The sequence below is a fragment of the Rhipicephalus microplus genome, chromosome 1 (assembly GCF_043290135.1).
Source record: "Rhipicephalus microplus isolate Deutch F79 chromosome 1, USDA_Rmic, whole genome shotgun sequence".
NCBI classification, from domain to species: domain Eukaryota; kingdom Metazoa; phylum Arthropoda; class Arachnida; order Ixodida; family Ixodidae; genus Rhipicephalus; species Rhipicephalus microplus.
In genome coordinates, this window is record NC_134700.1 from 165,706,787 (window position 1) to 165,720,249 (window position 13,463).

General features: G+C 42.9%; 1 protein-coding gene across 2 annotated transcripts in view; it reads left to right on the forward strand.

Annotated features, from left to right (window-relative positions):
- The window catches only part of LOC119184975 (uncharacterized), a 128,169-nt gene that overhangs the window by 866 nt on the left and 113,840 nt on the right, over positions 1-13,463 (forward strand). For both annotated transcript variants that reach the window (XM_075887577.1, XM_075887578.1), the window contains exons 2-7: positions 3,760-3,851; positions 4,360-4,449; positions 8,424-8,542; positions 9,566-9,682; positions 10,666-10,750; positions 10,935-11,002. In XM_075887577.1, the coding sequence (XP_075743692.1) occupies positions 3,760-3,851; positions 4,360-4,449; positions 8,424-8,542; positions 9,566-9,682; positions 10,666-10,750; positions 10,935-11,002 (571 nt within the window). The remainder of the gene's footprint in view (positions 1-3,759; positions 3,852-4,359; positions 4,450-8,423; positions 8,543-9,565; positions 9,683-10,665; positions 10,751-10,934; positions 11,003-13,463) is intronic.

Here is a 13,463-nt window from a genome sequence, read left to right on the forward strand (position 1 = left end):
CCTCCCTCTTGAAAAATTCTGCTTGAAACCCTGGCTTATGATAGTAAATACTTAGTAATTGGGGCTGCTGGCGTATGCACACCCTCTTTCGTAACTGTTGCTGGCATCTGAGCCACAGAATGGCCGTAATTCGAAATTCAGCCATGTGCTCTGAAAGCTAGACTGCGCCGCTTGGATGAGACCACTCTGGGAGCACAAGATTCAGGAACCTTAGCACGTGCGTTGTGGCTTGCATAAGGTCACAAAAGCCCTATTATGACTCTGAAAGACCACTGGATTTTGTCGTTGCTTGTGAACTGCTAACATGTGTTGCGTTGAAAGCATAGTTTGCCGCTAAAGAACACCCACACAAAATCAGGGAACCGTCCCTGCATTTCGGGAGCAGCTTGGTTTTGAGACGTCACTCATTCAAATGATCTAACTGGCTTCTCGGCTAAAGGGGGGGGGGGGGGGGGGTGTCGTGGCAGAGATCAGCCGGACAAATGTGAAGTGTGGCATGTGTGATATACCATGTGCCGCCACACTATTGTGAACTGTGGAGCTTGTTCCGCATGTGTGAAATGTGGCACTTGTTCTGCCCAGAGACGAAGTTGAATAGAAAAGCATGGCTTGAAAAAAGGCTGACCTATTGTCACTGTTGGAGCATAAGTTATGCTACAAATGATTCACTCTAGCTGCAGTGAAACTGCCGAACCATTTCGGGCACTGTTTGAAGACTTTGTACATACGGAAACATTGATTGGATACTTTCAGGAAGATGCGTGTTGAAGCTCCAGATGAAAACAAAAGCCGTTGTGTTTGTGTGCACATTGCAATATTGTTCTTAAAGAATACTTGTGATAGCTCGTTTTGCAATGGCTAAAGCTGCCTGATCTTATCAGTGCTTTTTGGGAATTGTACCTGTGCAAGTCCATGAGGCCACTTCATGACAGAAGGACTGTCGTAGCAGTTCGCCAACTGATGATTGTGTTCATGTTATTGCTAACTGTGTAGTTTATCCTAAGCCATTTGAAGAACTTGCAGTAATAGTTGTATACAGTTTAGTGTTCTTGTAAAAAAAAAAGAAGGCAATAGTCTTGCTGCGCTAATGTAAGATATCAGCCAAAATAAACAGTGCATATGCCTCTCATTAAACTAGGTTGCTTAAACTAGCTATCCAAGACGTGTGGTAAACTCTATAAGTGCATCACAGCACAGCAGGTGGCGCTGCCAGCATGTGGCAGACCGACATTCCTTTCCCTCCGTCTGCACCACCAACAAAGGTGTGGAGAGGCAGAGGAAAGGGGAACCGGTCCCCAAGTCTGCCAAGTTGAACGAACAATAAAGTTAGTTGGTACTAAGACTCTCAGCAACATGCTTCGTCTCTGTGTCACTCACACGTTGTGCACGTATTTACGTCTTCAGTTTGCTGCACCAGTTTTCGTTCAATTGGTATTGTTGTTCAAGATCCCCTCGTTTTTTTTTTATTATTATTAAATGTATGTAAGGAGAGGTTGGTGCCAATGCGTGGCGCCGGCTACTCCTCTTGCACAAAAGTCAACATCGCACATTCAGTAACAAACACAAGACTATACATATGTACATAGCACAACACTTACACAATGAGTTCACGTTTTTTCACACTGAGTGTCCACACCACACAGAAATGAGTCCACACTGCGTAGAACTGTGTCCGCACCACACTGAGTTTGTAAAAAACAAAACAAAAGAAATCCACACAAGTAATCACGCCAATTTAAGGGTTCACATCCCCTCGTCTTCAGCGTCGTGCTCGTATTTGCACAGAAGCACGTGCAGTGACACGTGCTCCTTCTACAGTAGCGCATTTGTGTGGCCATCTCCATACATCTGGTGCACATGTTGTGATACAGCACGTGCACCGCATGCAACGAGAGAAGGGATGCAGCTGCAGTGCAAACATAAAACATGACGTTGCCGCGATGAACTATTTTCTGCTACAGGAGTGCTTGGGGCATGGTGCACGTACACCATCTGGCTGAGGTTGTGTTTATAAAATTCATGAAATGCACACGGTATTTCGTACGAGGTCTGTTAGAAAAGTATCTGACCTTATTTTTTTGCAAGCTCCTGATGGATTTGAAGCTTGCATCAACTGACTCTGAACCTTCGGCCTCATGAGGGAAATTTTTTTCCACCTGCCAATAGCGTCAGTCGCTGAGATGCAGCGTTCGAGTGAGGTAGTGTGCAGTGCTTTCGTCGGTTTTTAATTGCAAGAAAAATGACGAAGTGACTGGAGCAGCGCTACTGCATCAAGTTTTGCCAGAAGCTGGGTTAGAGCCAATTGGGAATCATTAGGACGATCAAGACTGCTTTTGGTGACGACTCTATGAGCCGCACGCAGATTAAGGAGTGCTATTACTGGGTTAATGATGACTGCACGACGGTGGAAAGCGAGTCATGCTTCAGTCCACCATCAACATGGCAAAATGGCCAGGTCATTGCCGAAGTGTGGTGATGCGAGACCGCCGTGCGACTATCCGGGAAATTGCAGAAAAGGTGGATGAAATTTGTGCCAGAACTGCTCATGGTGGAGCAAAAGCAACTTCGTGTCTGTCTCACAGGGCACGCTGAATTTCACAAGCAGTGATCCTAATTTCATAAACACCATTATCACTTGGGTGTACGGGTACGACCTGGGAACCAAATCCCAGTCGTCGCAATGGAAGCGTTCCACGTCATCAAGACCAAAGAAAGCCCGCCAAATCTTCAGCAATGTTAAAGGGATGTTGAGTGTTTCCTTTGACTCCCGCGGGGTGGTACACCGTGAGTATGCACCCCAAGGTCAAACAATCACCAAAGAGTACTTACTGCAGGGATGTCCTTCATTGCTTACTTGATGCTGTGTGGCACAAGAGACCTGAGGTGTTGGATAACAAAAAACTCGTGCATCCATGACGACAATGCTCCTGCACATTCCTTACACTTGGCTCAGACTATTTTGGCAGAAAGCCACTCCTGTAGTTCAACAGGCTCCTTACTCTCCTGATATGGCTCCCTGCGACTTCTGACTGTTTGCCAATTTCAAGAGGACATTTAAAGGAGAACGATTTCAGACAAGGGAGGACATTATGGCTGCAATTACAGCTGAGCTAAACTCCATTCCAAAAGAGGCCTTCTCAGAATGCTTCCAACATTGGCAGCACCACTGGGAGGAGTGTGTGGAGTCGCAAGGGGACTGCTTTGAGGGAGATTAGGTTTTCAACGCTCCAATCATGGCAGTTTTTTTTTTTTCTTTCACCAAAGGTCGGATACTTTTCTAACAGACCTCGTATGTAGTATCACGTGGTGCTCATGGTTAAAGGAGTAAAAATGAGATGCAACAGAGCAAGAAGTTCAACATAGGAAATAGATGTGAAACTTCGCGCGAACGTGTACTTGCAGAAATAGTCTCTGTGCAAAAATAATGCAACAGAAAAAACAAATGCGGAGTGTTATAGTTTTTAACCTTCGACTGTATAGTGAAAACAAATTACAAAATTGCTCTGTTTCTTCTCTAATAGCGTAGAACTTCAAAGGTTTGATAGCCAATCATACATGAACCATGTGATAAATGCCTCAAGCAAAAAAGAGGCAAGCGTAGTAAATGAGTTCAATCTCGCAAATTTGAACTACTGTATATGGTCAAATCGGGCAGACAAGATGTGAATACATTGAATAAAACTGCGGGATCATTATTCTCAAGTCTTACACTTTCATAATACACTTGCTCGTCTTACCCATAAAGTTTTTCTCTTCCAGGGAGATCAAGAATGGCGAGAAGCCCATCTGGAAGACACGGGACAATACAATATATATGGAGTCTGGAAAAATCAACACGTTTCACACATTCGGTTGGTTTTTCTCTTTTTTTTTCTCTCTTTTTTGTTACATCTTTAGTACAGAAACTTGTGCAGGCCTGCATGTTTTATTTGTGTAGGGGCATTTCTTTGTTCACAAGTTGCACTTGTTTCTGCACATACTTGTTTCAAGTGAAAACAAGATGAAAGCTTAATGTGATAAAAAGTCTTTGCGCCGAGATGTTTGCTGGAGCCAATGTTTGAGCAAAAATACTTGTCTTTACCAGTGCAGAGGTGGCTCTGCTTGTCACAGCAGAGTAATAGTATGCTTGATTCGTTCAAAAGTTTGCGTTGACTAATCTTTAAGCCATAGCAAAGTCCTTTCCGGGAGAGCAAGTTTGCTTTAAGTCTACTCATCTCTCAAAGTCTATTGGAATGAAATTGAAATGAGCATTTAGAAATTTTGGTCAGTGTGCATCAGTGTTCATACCTGGAGAAGAAATTTTGTCATAGCTTGAGTTAATTTGTCACTTTTATGTTTTTCTCCCCTGCCATTCAACAGACCATATTTTTGACTCCAGCAGCACCAATCTTCAGGTATATCAACAGTACTGCCATCCAATTGTGGAGTCCGTCATGCTTGGCTTCAATGGTGAGACCCATAATGCGTAGTGTGAACCAGGAGGGCCTTTCCTGTGGCATGTTTATTTTCTCATAGGCAGCGCTTTTTGAAGAGAAGTCATGGAAGGATTAGGGGTGGAAGATGGGCGGCATCAATTACATTGCGCTTACATCTGCGAAAAGTAGTTTTTTTTTTTAATGTTCAGTCTCAGTTTGTGCTATCGAGATGTTAAAAAAAAAAAAATTGGCCCCGCCGCGGTGGTCTAGTGGCTAAGGTACTCGGCTGCTGACCCGCAGGGCGCGGGTTCGAATCCCGGCTGCAGCGGCTGCATTTCCGATGGAGGCGGAAATGTTGTAGGCCCGTGTGCTCAGATTTGGGCGCACGTTAAAGAACCCCAGGTGGTCTAAATTTCCGGAGCCCTCCACTACGGCGTCTCTCATAATCATATAGTGGTTTTGGGACGTTAAACCCCACATATCAATCAATCAATCAATCGAGATGTAAAAATTTGGTTCCAACTGACAAACTACGCCTTGCATAACTTTTGAAACTGAATTTCCAGTTTTCCAACATGACTTGCTGGCTCATCTTGCTGTATACAGGGTTTGTGTAAGAGGTATTGGGAAAATATTTGGAAAAATACTTTCGTGAAGTAATTGCTACAGTGCCAGGCCCCAGAAACTGGGCGCTAGTTTCGGTTTCAAGGAACATGCAGGCTCGTAGTGGTTGCCGGTCATCCTTACATCCAGTTGAACGGAGTGAGGTTGATGTGAATGTTCGCATTTATTGGCTTTCATAAGTTTTTGCGAATAAAAGAAAAATTCGATACCCTTGTGAAAAACTTCTCTTTTGGTTATGGGTGTTTTCTTATTCCTTATTTTGTGAACTTAAAATCAGGCGATCGCCTGATTTAAAATTCACAAAATGCGAGCACTACAAACGCAAGTCAATCACTTCTCGCACTACGAAGCGCGGGAAGTGATTGAAGCGAGACGTGATTCACTGGCGCTCATAGCGCTTGCCTCCACTCCTCCTCGCGCCTCACTCAGTGATACTAGAAGTTGGATCGCGCTCAGTTATCACGCTTGGTTGAAGTGACAACTACGGCAAAGATAAAGCGGATAAAGACAGCTAGTTGTGGAAGGCAGATAACAAAAGCTGCAGTGGGCTACGCCGAACAAGTCAACCATGCATACTTCGAAGATGGCTTAATTGGGCAGCACATGTTTTCCGCTGCTCTGCGGTGTGCTGACCTGGGGATTTCTAGTTCCGCAAATGGCTTTCAGCGTTTCCTAAAGGCAACGGGTGAGCACTAGAATTTGGGCCCACCAGTTAAGTAGGTACTTATCCTCGTCAGGGCAACACTGTTGCCCTGACGAGGATAAGTCAATTTGCCGAAACACTGTTTACAGCGGCACTCTTTCTCGAAAAACTTCTGATCGCTTCAAGCCTCTTCTCGACTATGAACTTCAATCTCGTTTGGTACTCAAGTTCTGTAAGAAAACTATGCGCGCCGTCATAGCAAACATGATTAAGCCAAATATGAAGTGTCCTATTCGCAATTGTTAATTTTTGCATTAATTCAGATATTTTGGATTCAACGTTTGCTCATTATGTCCATATATCAGTTGTAAGTTAAAGCTGTCTTTATAGATTGACACTTTCACACTATGCATATGTTTTTTTTATACAAAGTGTGCAACAAAGAGTTTGTTTTATTTGAGCCGATCGAGTTTCGTCTTACTGGAAAATCAGTCAGCTTAACTTTCACCTGTTCAGAAAACAGGAACGAAAAAGTTGAGCAAAAGAAGGTAAACAAAATTTTTCGAATGGCTGCATCTCCCAAGCGGTCAGTGGACCTGAAAGAAGGCACGAGCGTATTTTGCTTGCATCGAAGCGGGAAAGGAGGGCTTCCAGTGACGTCATGAAAGAAACTTTCTGTTCGTGATTTATCTCTAGTTGGATGCCCGGCATCCGCCAGTGGTGAATGGGGCGCTGCCGAGAGCAAATACATGGGAAATATACGAAGTTTCCACCCCCTTACAGTGCCTCAAAAGTCATCATAGTGGATGCCCTGAGCGTTGATACACCTCTGCCAGCACATTTTTCACGACTTGGAGGCAAATTGCATTCCTAAATAAGTACCAACATGATTTTGATGCGCCCCAAAATTGACATTCTTCGGTTTTGTGATATTCACGCTCCACGCACTAGAACACACTAGAACCTGACATGTGTAAAATATTTTGCTCTCATTTTAAAGTTTATCACCCAGCATCTGTAAGCCATTCCCACAGCAATGGACATTATCACGTTGAGCCAACACAGTCCACTGGGTTTTTGAAGTCTGAGCCCTGCATGCAGCCAAAATCGCAGAAATCACCGTCGAACTCACTGGACCACATTTTTCTTATGGTTTTTAATGTGAACCAGGCACAACCGACCACAAATGAATGAGCTGGTGCTAGTGCTTTTTCACAAAGTGCAGCCTTCCATGGTGCCAGACTTGTGTTGACACATTACTACAAGCTACCTTCTTGATACCGAAAGTGCCTCAAGAGGAACTCTGGGGTGTTTTTTATATTCACCAACTTCAGTAAAACTTTGAACATGTGTTCTCATCGGTACCGTGGTGATATGTACCAAATTATACAACCGTAAGTCATTCAGTTTTTTAGAAAACAAATTTTAAATTTATTATTAGATTCTGGACTCTCACGTGTAAATGCGGGTCACCCTTTGGATGTGATGTAAGTGCCTACTCTTTTTCAAAAACCCTGCCTTTGCTGGCAGACTGATGCAGCACGTGCTTTCTTCTATGAGGCGGCGACGACATGAGCACAGTTCAGTTTTGTCAGTGGCATACAGAGTATTAGGTATCTTTGACATCAAGTTTTATAATATTTATGTCAGATGCTTCCACACTCAGATGGTAGCTGCAATTATCGCTGAACTTGTCACTGGTAAGTTCATACGAGCTGGCACAGCTTGATTCCGCATCGGCTGACATTGCAAACTTGCCTTTCACGCATCAGAAAAGGCATGTTAGCAATATTTACACCTTGGCCAGCTGTGACAGGGTGTAGCGAATTTCGTGATGTCATCCAATATCCACCATGAAGGACGGAGCAGCTCCCTGTTTGGGTTTCCGTTTTGACTCGTTGTTCGTTGCTTAAATAAAATTATTGAATATTACCTGGGCAAAATTAACCACCCCAGCTGTTGCAGGACTTTCAATACTACGGTATTTGAAAACAGCATTATCTCAGTATGGTAGAAAATGCACTGGAGTTCCCCTCCAAGGCCGCGGTGTTAAAAATATGTGCAATGCATTCCCAACACTGTATTGAGAGTTCTCATCACCAGTGTTTTTATGTAGAGCAACAAGCCGAAAATATTTGTTTCGTGTCTGTACTCCTTTGAGGGTATGTGTATGGGCTGCCTTGACAGCACCTTGTGTTTCATGGTGGTGTCCTTTGAAAGAGGATATTAGTTTTGGGAATAGTAAATATGTAGGCTGCTGGTGCGAAGCGGCAACTGTAGGAGTGTTAGGAAGTTATCGTGATGTTGTTCATCATGACTGTTCACTTACAGCCTAAAGGCAATGGTTGGGCTAACCGCTGCCTTCCTCATTTTTAGTGAACCAGTGTTGAGCACTGGCACTTATTTTCATGGCACATGCCTGTTGATGATGATAGCATTTTGATAGGGTGCGCAGATTATGGCTAGCTTAACCCTGTTAAAACGCCCCCTAGCTTGTATGAATGCTTGCAGCCGGCTGGTGCTTGGCGCGTCTTGGAAGTCTCGTCTTCCACCACAGCACATGCTTAGTGCGAGCATGCTGTGACCTAAAATCACGCCGAGAAAAAAAGTTTGCTCACGATACTTTTTATACGGTCTCTGGGATATCTCTGGAATATTGGGAAGTTGTTGATGTACCAGCAGATGTGCTTCTGCATATGAATGCATGTGTTAGAACTTGCACTCGCTCATTGCTTTTTCAGGGACCATCTTTGCGTTTGGTCAGACGGCTTCTGGCAAGACTCACACCATGATGGGAAGCAGCAGCCAGCCTGGACTTATTCCCTTAACCATTGATGCTATTTTCGACATAATTCAAAATGTGAGTCTCTCAAAATGAGCTTTTGTTGCTTGGCCATTCGATGAACGCTGACTCTCAAGTTCACAGCAAAACTTTGAGACTGTGCCAAAAGCTTAATTTCAGATCCCAATAATATGAAAGAGCTTCCATGCAAAATTTTAAGTGAGGTATATGCGCAGGGCTGTCGTGAAAATCATTCGCCTGTCATGATGTTCAGTGGCTATAGGCTTCTCATTGCTTCCATTTTTAAAATATTTTACCAATATAATGAGCAATACATTTTTTGTTTTTATTTAACTGTTAATACATCATATTCAGACAGTTATTTGCTTTCTATTTAGCCAGTCAATATTTGTGGTAATGAATCGTGGTATGTTTGCTCTGTCAAGCCGGTTTTTCTTGTTACCTTTGTCTCTAGTGGCTAAGGTACTCGGCTGCTGACCCACAAGTCGCGGGATCAAATCCCGGTTGCGGCGGCCGCATTTCCGATGGAGGCGGAAATGTTGTAGGCCCGTGTGCTCAGATTTGGGTGCACGTTAAAGAACCCCAGGTGGTCGAAATTTCCGGAGCCCTCCACTACGGCGTCTTTCGTAATCATATGGTGGTTTTGGGACGTTAAACCCCACATATCAATCATTGTTACCTTTGTCGATCTTCTGGTACACATGCTTGTTTTCAATCATTCTACAACCTTTATATAATCTGCATAAACACTTCGGTACGATTGAGTTGCACAAATGCACACTGTTTTTTACCAAGCAAGGGCCGAAGTGTCCTTAAGAAATGGGAAGGAGGTTGCATGAATCGAGTAGAACTTGTTTAGGGGTACTGAAATTTTTTATAAATGTGCTTAGTTTGCAGCCAGTGCCTGGCGTTGTTCTGTATATCATTTGTGATGTTAGGAGGTTTAGCTAGATCCAGCTCATCTGTACAAGCAATTACACTGCCATGGCTCTGATAGAGCAAATGGTCTTGGGAATATTAATACAATGACGCTATTGTTGAAAGTGTTTGGTAACCAGAATGTGCATTTTCTGTTCACAGATGCCAGAACGGGAGTACTTGGTGCGAATCTCGTACATTGAAATCTACAATGAAAACGTCCTGGATCTTCTGGACAAAGACTACGGGAAAAAACATCTCCAGATAAGGGAAAATTTGGTGAGTGGTCGCAGTTCAAGATGAAATGAGCATTAGAGAATGTCTTGCCATTTATAGGGGCACTGTTTTAACCAGCAATATCTATGGAAGCTACAATGCTGGTAGTGACTTTTTGTAAAGCAACTTAATCTAGGTGCACAGAGTAATGATAACAGCAAGGACTTATTACATTCTGCTATATTGCTGGTGCATAATGTCTACTGCAACAAAATGTAGGCTTTTTTTATTTTCCTCGACAAGGCCTCTGAGAACAAAAGCATATGAAATGCATATTTGTAAAAGAATCACTATAAAGTACTATTGCCATTACTACTGTTGCTGATAGCTCTGGTAATCTATTGGCCATGACACCCAGTTTTCTCGAATATACTGTGTTATGCGTGTTAATCTTTGTTCCTTGGGTGTTCACAAACTTGCTGGCGATATTTCAGTGCATTTGGTTAAGCGCCTAATTTAAAATATATAGACACGAACGTGGCTCAAGAGTCTGACAACACTGGTACACTCACGAGCAGTGGTGTAAAATGTTGCTTTCGGTGGAAGCATCTGCATTACGGCCCACAATTTCGTTTCGAGGTCGGCTAAGCGTACAACAGAGCTATTTCAGCGCTCTGCAGCCAGACATCGAAAATTGAACTACGGTACTTGTAGCAGCTCAAACATGGGTAGATGAATACTACACTGCATGAAGAAAATTTCACACATGTCATGGCCAAATGGTAGATGCCGGCAGTAGACGGAGTTCCAAGCCGGTAACTCCTCAGGCTCTGAAATATTTTTTTTACTGTTCATTTTTCACTGATCTTCAGGCTCCAAAGAACTACTTCTATATTTCACTTGATATCGCAGTTTGGTTGGTGACTGTGTTGTGGTTCCTCTAACAGTAATGGTTTTACCTACAAGCACAAATTCAATGGCCCCGAGCGCATGTGTGCAACTTTATTCAAACTTGTTTTACATTTTAGTGCTTTCTCTGTTCGTAGGATGGCCAAGCTGTTATATCCGACTTGACAGAGGTTGCAGTTAGCTCTAAAGAAGAGATCATGTCCGTGATGAGTGGCGGCGAAAGTAAGTCTTTCCTCATGCATTTCGCATGCCCAGTACGCGTGAGGCTCTAGTGGCATTGAGGATAATATATGTTCTACTGCTATAATGTTTGTACTGTACCTGTGGTAGCTTTTTTGGTGTAGTTTCCAGTTTGCACGAAAAGGATGAAGCGTTCGGCTCAAATTCTCCCATTGAACTTTCACAGGTCTCCGCCACGTGGCCAGCACCGAAGCAAACCAGCGAAGTTCCCGGTCGCACGCGATATTCAGGATGGTGAGTGTACCCCCCCTGAAATGGTAACCAGTGTACCAACTTTGAATCTGTGATGAGTAAGGATTTTTAAATTGCATGTTGGTTCCTGCTGTAATAGCAGTGCATGTCGTCTCAATAAAGACCTGCAATAGACCATTGTTATGGCAGCTCGTAGGTAATTATCACAAGTCCACCGCACTTTCAATTTATTTAAAGATTTACATATACTTTATCTACTAATGCAGATTGTTATAGCGAAAGAACAGAACGACGACACAGGGACAAGAAGACGACGAGCGCTCTTCTTCTTGCCCATTTGTCATCATTTTGTTTTCCCACTATACCAACTAGCCCGAACCGCCATGCTTCTAAGCTACTAATGCCATTGCACGTAAACTGGTAGCTTGTTTGTTTTGGCAATTCAATTTGTAGAATCCTCTCATTTCGATAAAGGATCAACAGGAAAAGGAGAAATGGCATTCACCTGCTGTAGCACAAAGCTACAAAGAAATCTATGCCGATTCCTAGTAAAAATTCTCTCACCACCCTCAGATAATGCAGATTTGATTTGCCATATTCTGCGTCCATGTTCTTTATTTGTCTCTAGTTTGCCCTGCTGTTGCCTGTTCTTAGCCTCCCGGTTAGCAATTGGAGGAGCGACCGCCCCAGATATACGTTCACTCATGTTAAACTCGCGAACCAGGATGAATTTTAGGGGCGAGGCACCTTAGGTCTGATCCACGTCAGTCTTTGGGGATTCGCCGTGATGTGTGTCACAAAAAAAAAAAATTTAAGAGCAGACTAACACTAATCATAATTTTGACAGAACAATGTAAAATGCCTAGAAGCACAAACTTCTTATATACCGTAATTATTTGCATTATTCTCGCACTTCTTTTTTTTTTTGCGGGAAACCGATGAAAAGTTGGGGAGTGCAAGAATTATGCAAGGAAAATTTGGGAAGCGGAAAAAAAAATAAAAAAATGAAGTGGCTGTAAATCGATTCTCATGCTAGCAACTAAATTTGAGAAGTACTTATCGAGACTTACCTTAAAGGGACACTAAAGGCAACTATTAAGTCGACGTTGATTGTTGAAATAGCAGGCCAGAAATCGCATGGTGTCACTTTTGTGCCAAGAAAAGTCTTATTTTGAAATAAAATCACGTTTTAACGGTCTGCATCGGGAAAGCGCACTTCAAATTACCCGCCTCAAGATGTGGACCATGTCACGTCCTTGTTGCCATGAACAAGATTGCCCGGCTTTACTACGCGGCCATCGACACTAGTATTTATTTATTTTGATTTATTTCGATTCTTCATTTCGATTACCCTCAGGTCACATAAAAGCGTTACAAAGGGTTTGGGCAATACAACAAAAAAATGCAGTAAAAATAGAACATAAAAATACAAGTCAGCGAGAATACATGTTTAACAAAAAAAAGTTATTTAAGGCACATAGCATAATCTGTCAGTGCAGCTTTGAATAATGATGTGTCTTTAATGCAGGAGATTGAGGAAGGAAGGCGGTTTTACTCGGCGCTGGTTCTTGGCAGAAAGGAGTCGGAAAAAACATTAGTGCGACAGAGAGGAGTGAAAACTTTATTCTCATGATCAAGACGTGACGATATGTACGACGGTTGTGATATGAGCTCCTGTTTAATTGAATTGTTCAAGTTAAGAGTTCTTTGGAAAAGGCATAGACGAGAAGTTTTTCTTCTAAGCTGCAAATCAAGTAGTCTGAGATCTGATTTCATTAATGAAAAGCTAACAAAACACTGATGAAAAGCAGCAGAACGCAAGCAACGGAAACCACAGCAGCAACAACAGCCATTGAATAATTTCCTGCCATTGGCACATAGATAGCAGACGTGTTTTGGTGCAACTGGGTGCCTCTGGATGGCACGACCTGTCCAGCTTAACCACGCGAAAATTGAATTTTTAAACCACTCGCACCATTCCCCATAGTAACGTCCAGCGGTTCTTTTTTCTATGAATCAAACAGAAATGAACAAGCAGCATTTTATTGCATCTCTTGATGCACGGAAGGTTTTCTATTTAGTGCGGCTAGATCGATTACAAGTGATTAATTGTAGGCAGTTTGTTTGACGTGATCGGGAACATATTGAAAATGTCCTACTGTGGCGAATCTATTCTTGTGCATTTACCTTAATTTCTCAGTATGGGGCTGCCGTTTATAATATTTTCGTTTTGGATGTTGTCATACATTGAGCTGTCACTGTCACAAGAATTCTTGTTTGACTTTAGTGTCCCTTTAACAATAACAACACAGGTTCAACTCAAGGCAAGGTTTATTTGAGACACAAAAGCTGCAAGCAATTAGTAGTTTAAGAATATCGTACGCAGAGCTTGCAGGCGTAGCGTGAGCCTTAGTCACTCAACGGGAGCCCAGAAAAGGTTAGCGTACGGCGTTAACCTTGGGCTGATGACCATCTAACATGTAATCGTCTGCAGTTACCTTCG